The sequence below is a fragment of the Montipora foliosa genome, chromosome 6 (assembly GCF_036669935.1).
Source record: "Montipora foliosa isolate CH-2021 chromosome 6, ASM3666993v2, whole genome shotgun sequence".
Classification (NCBI taxonomy): domain Eukaryota; kingdom Metazoa; phylum Cnidaria; class Anthozoa; order Scleractinia; family Acroporidae; genus Montipora; species Montipora foliosa.
The window spans coordinates 23,392,913-23,400,412 of record NC_090874.1 but is presented as its reverse complement, the minus strand read 5'-3'; the positions used below and the strand labels follow the sequence as shown (position 1 = coordinate 23,400,412).

At 37.5% G+C, this 7,500-nt stretch overlaps 1 protein-coding gene across 3 annotated transcripts in view; it reads right to left on the bottom strand.

Annotated features, from left to right (window-relative positions):
- Positions 1-7,146, bottom strand: part of LOC138006999 (coiled-coil domain-containing protein 125-like) — a 15,593-nt gene extending 8,447 nt beyond the window's left edge. For 2 of the 3 annotated variants that reach the window (XM_068853656.1, XM_068853655.1), the window contains exons 1-5: positions 6,635-7,146; positions 3,923-3,987; positions 1,794-1,952; positions 981-1,149; positions 445-563 (exon numbers count right to left, since the gene is read on the bottom strand). In XM_068853656.1, coding sequence (XP_068709757.1) covers positions 445-563; positions 981-1,149; positions 1,794-1,952; positions 3,923-3,987; positions 6,635-7,082 — 960 coding nt within the window. In that variant the 5' untranslated portion in view covers positions 7,083-7,146. The remainder of the gene's footprint in view (positions 1-444; positions 564-980; positions 1,150-1,793; positions 1,953-3,922; positions 3,988-6,634) is intronic. The other variant, XM_068853657.1, reaches the window with a different exon arrangement.
- Positions 7,147-7,500: the final 354 nt, after the last annotated feature.

The following is a 7,500-nucleotide window of genomic DNA, read 5'->3' as shown; positions in this document are numbered from 1 at the left end:
AAGAAGCATCAAAGAAAAAGACTTGAAAGCGATAAAAAGCCATGAAATTCAATGAGCGATTGCAACGCTGATGGCTACATAAAACAGAGTTGTAACTGACTAGCTCCTAGTTAACTTGATATCTCAGCAGTAGAGACGAGTGCAGGACAATATTACAGTCGATGGTTTTTCAGTGTTTGTTTTTACTGTCGCCAGACATGAGACACGTTTGCAACCACTGAAATTCACTTCGCGGCCATTTTTGAGTCTGTGAGGTATAAAGGCTTTACCTTTGCATTATCTTTATCCATTTAACCTCACACTGAATTAGAGGTTAGACGAGCAAAATCTTTTGTTTGGACATGGAGTGATATGGGTCTATTGACCCCCTTCTAAACAGTGATGATCATTCATTGCCTGCAACCCATTCTCGGTATTTTTACATGTCAGATATAAATTACATACCTCAATAATAAGATCTCCCGTTGACAAGATTCCATCTCTTTCGGGGCTGCTGAGATCATATTTGATTCTATCACGAACTTCCAAGGCAGCTGCCAACTCATCTCGTTCACGCATCAATGCTGAAACAATAAGATTCCTTCTAAATGGCCACAAACTTAACTTCCCATCCTCAAAACCAAGTGATATGGACAAGGCTAAATTTTCAACCATTATAAAAGGGGAAATAAAAACCACAAAATCCACATGTAAGATGCAAAATCAGTGATGAGATTTGGCTCATTAATAGGCCATTTTACAGTTGTTTGCTCAGTGACCTAGCCTATGAATGGCTGCGAGGCTGCCGGTGACCGTGTATTGATACAAACCTCACTGCTTTTCTCATGCAAATTGTGTTGTTGTAATTCTAATTAGCCTACATTAACATTAGAAAAGCTCAAAGGTTTGTATCAAAGCAGGGTCACCGGTAGCCTTGCTTCCATTCTTAGGCCAGGTAACTTAGCTGCAACTGTAAAATGGTCTATTCATTTGTCACTCACTCATTTTCTCAATAGACACTTTTCGCAGTTCATCGCATCTCGACTGTAGGGCCACCATAAGTGCCGCATTTTCTGTAGCTACTCTGTCGAATCTCTCAGCCCAAGTCTGCTCGCTGTCCAATAAATAGCTCTGCTTCAGCTCCAGCTCCCACTGAAGTAAGTTCACCTCCTAAAAATGGCCATTGTACAGATATTGCACTATAAATGTTACAGCTAGATCAGAACACATTAATTTTTTAAAGTGCTGCAGCAGTAATTGCCTGTTAATTCTGATAACTTGAAGGCAATCAATCCCCACTTTCTTACATACAGGGACATTTTTCTCATAATTTAAGGAGTGAGTACACTGTAGCTGTAATTTAGACTCGAAGGCAAGTCTATTAACGGAAGAGTGCATGAAGATCGAGTCATAGTTTTACACTTTTTCACATTGTTCAAAACAAAATTACCACCAAGGTCACCACTCATAAGCTTAGGATAAATTATTATTCAAACTGTCACAATGAAACCTAGCTCCTCTCTGAACTTATAAATTAATTATTGTATTACATGTATGACCAGGATCTTTTGCAAGAGCCTCACAAGTCTCAAGAGCCTCACCGACTCTCGAGGATCTTGTAAGTTCTTTACCACTCAATAGATTTTACTCTTCAGCGGGGGCCACCTAAGGAGTGTCCCCATTAACAACATTACATCATGTATTTGTTTACCCACAAATATTTCAAGGCATTAAAATAGTTAACAAAATTCAAAGATTTTGAAGTAGGTACATGTATCAGATAATGGACATTACTCTTCTGTGAAAATACTCACTTGCTGCAGTCTCTTGCTGGCTTCTAATGCTTTCCTGGAATACTGTTTCTGGCGTGCTTGCTCTAGGCGAGACAACTTCTGTAAAATCTTCACAGCACCGTATTTACTTTGAAGTTGCTGCTGACAAGCTTCCAAATCCAAGGTTAAATTTTCAATCTCCTTAAATAAAGACAGAGCAAAATCTTAAATATATGATAACTTAATTAACAACCTGGAGGAAACTTGTTCAGCTGTTTGGCATGGCAGATTTATTTTAATAGCATGGCATCTGCACAAGTGTGAGCAAGTGTTTGCACAGTAGTTTCACCCAGCAGCATACATGTACACGGCATGCTGTAATGAATTCATTTTCTGAGAGTTGCCCCGTCCTCCGCTCCCCCTTTCATTAATGCTTTGTTTAACTTATTATTTTTTCTCTCAGACTGTTCAGTTTTCTTTCTTTCTTTCTTTCTTTCTTTATTAATTAATTAATTTGTTTGTTCACATTGATTCACTGTGAAAGGTGCTTGAATGGAGCTGGGTCTGTAGGCAGGGCTCATGATGGGGTTGTGGGTACTGTACATCTAGGGCAAGCTAAGGTTGGCCTGGCACCAGCCCATATAACCAGCCCATACCTGAGTATCCAACAAAGGCAATAGATCTATACTATTTTTTAACATTACTGTAACAATAATTATTATTATCATTCACCAAAGTGGAGGTAAAGACAAGGGGTGTTACTGTTTACTGAGCCACAAAGCGTCACAATTAATATTGTAAGTTTTACCAACACCACGATAATTAACTGTAATAATTGTAAGTACATTATAACACACCACATTACAGTAACGCACTATAAAATAATTAAATGTACATGTACTCCTTTCAAACCTGAACTGGCCTTAAAACTGGCCATACTTAGTATTTTACTCTGTCTAATGCCAGATGATTTTACTCATCAATGGGGAACCCCCAGGAGTCAATGAGTTAAGACTGCACAAAGCCACTTACCTTCTCTTCTGTTGATCTACATGTAACTTACTACTTAAGCTCACCTGTGAGCCATGCACGTGTACATGTAGTTAACTACATGTATATGGAACATGCAAGAGGCCTGTAATGCATGGTGTCAAAATACATTGTTACAGTACTGATCCTTACCTGGATTCAAATCAAACTTTGCTCACTCGTGAGAGATACTGTACTTTCAGCACTCGAAGATAAAATTCATATCTTCAAGCCGCCATGTAATGTTCTGTTTATAATATAGATATTGATGAAATGTCTAGATTTAAAACAACTTGTTTTATCCATTTTTGAAATAATGAAAAATAGGTCACCAACTGCTAAAACACCCATGTTGTGTAACATGAAACAAGATATGAAAGTTATGAAAAACAAATCATGATAATGTACAATGTAAAATATTGCAATAAAAATGTTAATGTGAATTATCTTGTCCATAATGTTCGCTTACTAATGGGTATAAAAATATGCTATTTACAAGGTAATGTTTGTAAAATTAAAATGTTACAAAACCAAATGTTTTTGGCTGTTTGCCATCATCAGGGTTAAAACATGCCATGCATATATGCATGGATGCGTGCGGACCGTCATTTTTAACCCCGATGATGGCAAACAGCCGAAAACGTTTGGTTTTTTAACATTTTAATTTTACAAAAATTACCTTGTAAATAGCATATTATTTTAATATATATCTGTAATTCCCATTGGGAAAAGTTTGGAAACATAAGGAACAACTTGTTCGTTCAGACTGGGGCAGAATTGTTGGATCATTAGCCCCTCAATGATCCTATGTTTATGGAATGTTTGTGCTGAAGAGAGAACGCGCCAAGTGAAAAAATGTGATGGGTTTTCACGAAGGTGTTTTGCAAGTTCGCAGGTGAACATGATTTTTTAATAAAAGGAGAAATCCAGGTGGTATTTCATCAGTATCTATATATTAAGAAATTTAAATATACTGTACATGTACGCAATGATACATGTACCAAAATTACTAACATAAAGTACTTCACAAAATAAAATAAAAACATGCCGAGTCATATTTTAACATTGGTCAACCACTTGAATAAACAACAAGTCAGAATTTGACGACACTGGCCATTAAACCATGATAGATTGTAGCTCACCTGCTTTGCCTTCAACAACTTCTTTTGAAGGGACTGATACTCACTGTCTTCAACAAGAGATTTTTCTTTATCAACAACACAAAAAAAAACATGCAAAACATCATACATGTATACCGTTCTTGACATCAAGAGTCTAAACTCAAAAGCTAGGGTACAAATAGTGGAACAATACTAACATTATTTTTGCACCTTCCAAAGTGATTCTCTTTTTCCTCAGGTACTGTTAGTAACTTTAATCATGATAATAATTTTATTGATTTTTATAATCCCAGATGACAAGTAACCAATTTTGTTTTCTAAAATTACTTCCTCTGAGGGCACCAGATGCTTATCAATAATTTAACAAATTAATGATTAAAGAAGAAGGAAGCTTCCTTCTTGATAATGGCAATGATGACTTTGAGGTCCAAAATGCCCACACCAGGTGAGAGGACTAAAAGGTGACGATACATGTACACTTGTCAATTGGTAGCTACACTGTATTTAATACAGTATAGCTACCAATTGGCACTGAAGCCAGAGAAGGTTATACATGTACATGTACATACATTTGTAGTACTGACCACATCAAAATGGAAGCTTTTGGAATATTATTATTATAATAATTTTTTTATGGCGACATTGTTTTTGTTATTTATTTGATTGGCTGCAATGACTCTTGTATATGTGTTTGTACATGTAGGAGTGACTGTGTAGAGCATAAACCGAGTCGTTCTTTCTCACATTTTAATAGTATTACAATGTAAGAAAGAACGACTCGGTTTATGCTCTACACAGTCACCCCTACATGTACACAGTGTACACATATACAAGAGTCATTGCAGCCAATAAAATTGCAGCCAAATAAATAACAAAAACAATGTCACCATAAAAAAAATTATTTTAATAATAATAATTATTCTAAAAGCTATCCATTTTGTTTGTTGTGCACAGGACTATGTACATGTACATGTATAACCTTCTCTGGCTTCAGATCCAAACAATATAATCCTGAAATCATAGCCTTTCAGCCTCTTTGCCAAGATCTTTTCCAAATAAATTTGAAAAAAATATATTAACTGGGAACTGTAGTTACAAGAAGGGCCAGAAGTTGTTCTTTTCAGTGCACCAACAAATTGAAAGACTGTAGGGAAGAGACAGCATTTGTTTACAAACAATCTTCTTGCCAATAAAATGCACAACCACTGATACACTGTACATAGAAACCCTTTCTTGTGAGGGCTGATAACTTCCTCTTGTTGGCACATTATTAACGATATGTGATGTTGATCAATATTTGTTTGACAATCTGTCTTTTGAGTGTTACAGCTTAAGAGGACCAGTTAGTACATTGTACATGTAACAAGAGGACTAAGGGTTGGTTTTCACCAATGACACATTAGAACAAGCAATCTACACATGTACTCTACATGTACATGTAAAATGGTATAAAGTGATAACCCAAACAGACTGCTCGCTTTGACACCTAGCCCAACCAAGTAAGAGCAACATGGCCAAATTACGTACTGTAGCCTATGTGTAGCCATACCCTCCCCATAAAAGAAGAATGGGAGGAGGGAACCTCTACAAAAAGCTGGCCCAAATCATGTTCTGTAATGTCAGTAATTTATGCAATATCTGGAAATAATTGATATTTCCGCTAAAATTGGTGTGAACAAAGGCTTCAGTTGGTATTTCTTTGACTTTCGATTGTTTTAGATATACATGAATTTCTGTTATTTGGAACTCATTTGCAAGTCAATGTACCTTTGTAAGTGCATACCGCGTTTTTGAGAGATTGAAAAGAATTGCCTAAGGTATTAAAGTGACCAATGATAAACCATTATCAATTTTCTTGCTTTAAGGCATGATGCCAAGGAACCTGATTTGGGCCAGCTTTTTGTAGATGTTCTCTCCACTTTTTTGACCTCAGGGGAAAGGTACGGCTACACATAGGCTAAATTACGCCGTGTAATTCCTGGCGGCGGATGATGCACTACACCTGTGAAAATTCTGAAAATCTGTTCTTGTAGAGAATCCAACCCCAAGAGTAGTCTTAACTGAGTTGACTATTTTAAAAAGTAACAGATCCAATTCTTGGTTTTCACATGACGTCACGACCGCCATGTTGGTGCCCCTAAACAAAGAAAAGGCGGCCATGTTGGTGCCCCGACCCAATCCTCCGGGAATTTAACTCTATTATTATGCAAACGCTTCCTTTTGTTTTCGTTGAAAAACATGGCTGTTGGTCACGTGAGTGAAAACCAGCAATAGCACACCCAAGTTAGACTCTCCGACTCTGATCACAGGCACCCCTGATTTGGAATTATTGACCCTGGGAACATTTTATCTAGGAATATTTGACTCAAATTGGTGGCTCCTGAGAATTTACTCTCCAGCCTTGGGACTTAATTATAACCATTGATAACCCAGAAATTGAAAAATGGCTCACTTCATATCACATCGAATCTGGAAAATAAACGCACATGAAGAAAGCTACCCACAATGACAATAAGCTGAAGGTTAGGCTTTTTAATTGAGATTTTTTTTCATAATTATCTTCATAAGCTTTTTATCGGGATTCCCATACAAATCCTTATATTTTTGTCGGCCATGCTCACACTGAGCTTGGGGAGCCTGTGGGTAAACGTACACAAACTGACCGGCGGCGTATTAATTTTAATAAGTGAAAGTGCCGTCCCACAAAATCAGTACTTGTACGTGTAAAATTACCTCTGACAGAGTTCATTCTTCTCATTCCACTACCGTTGCCTTTACTATCCTTGTCTTCCTTTTGGGTTGTATTTTCACTACTGTTCTTATTCCGTATCTTCAAGGAAAAACTCCTCTTGGGTAAACTAAACGTGGAAATCCGGGAGAAGCCAGCCTTTTCCTTAAACTGTTCAACGCGTTGTTCAAAGCTATCTTTCCATGTTGAGGCCTTGCGGCTTCCTTTATAGACTCCAGCATCCTGAAGGGATTCTATCTGTTCAATTATAGGTAAGGGTAGATCTTCGAGAAAACTGAACGACTCAAGATCCGCACTTCTCGAATCTTGATTGTCCGACTTGGGGAGTCCACCGGGTTTTAGACCAAATCCTAAACCGAGATCAACCGCACATAACGTGGAGGAGTCTTCCGATGAAAAAGATCCCCGAGCAAACATGGAGTCTTTGGCCATGGATGCCCATCAATTGGCAAATTTGCGTCAGTGTTATTGAAAGAAAATTATTACTAAAATGTTGTTTTCCCCGAAAGCTTAGTAACCGAGCTAAAAATTGAGACACCAAGCCTTGGTTCAGACCGGTATACCTTGGTCCCAGGTCGCAACAGAGACTCAACCAGAAAAAAGCAAGGGATTCAGGGGATTTTTTTTTTTAATTTCAAAAGGCAGGGCAATTGATCCCTATAACGGTCTAAATACCCGCGAGGAAACATCAGATTTCAGTTTATTATTTACAGTCTCTTCCGTTGTTTTTCCGTTACTCTTTTAGTATTTGAATTCAAGTTAGTTGTAACTACCATGGTTTTTCACATTTTTCCAGTATTACCAGAGGTGCCAATGCAACCTATGGAGATCTAAAATCTGGAGATTTTTT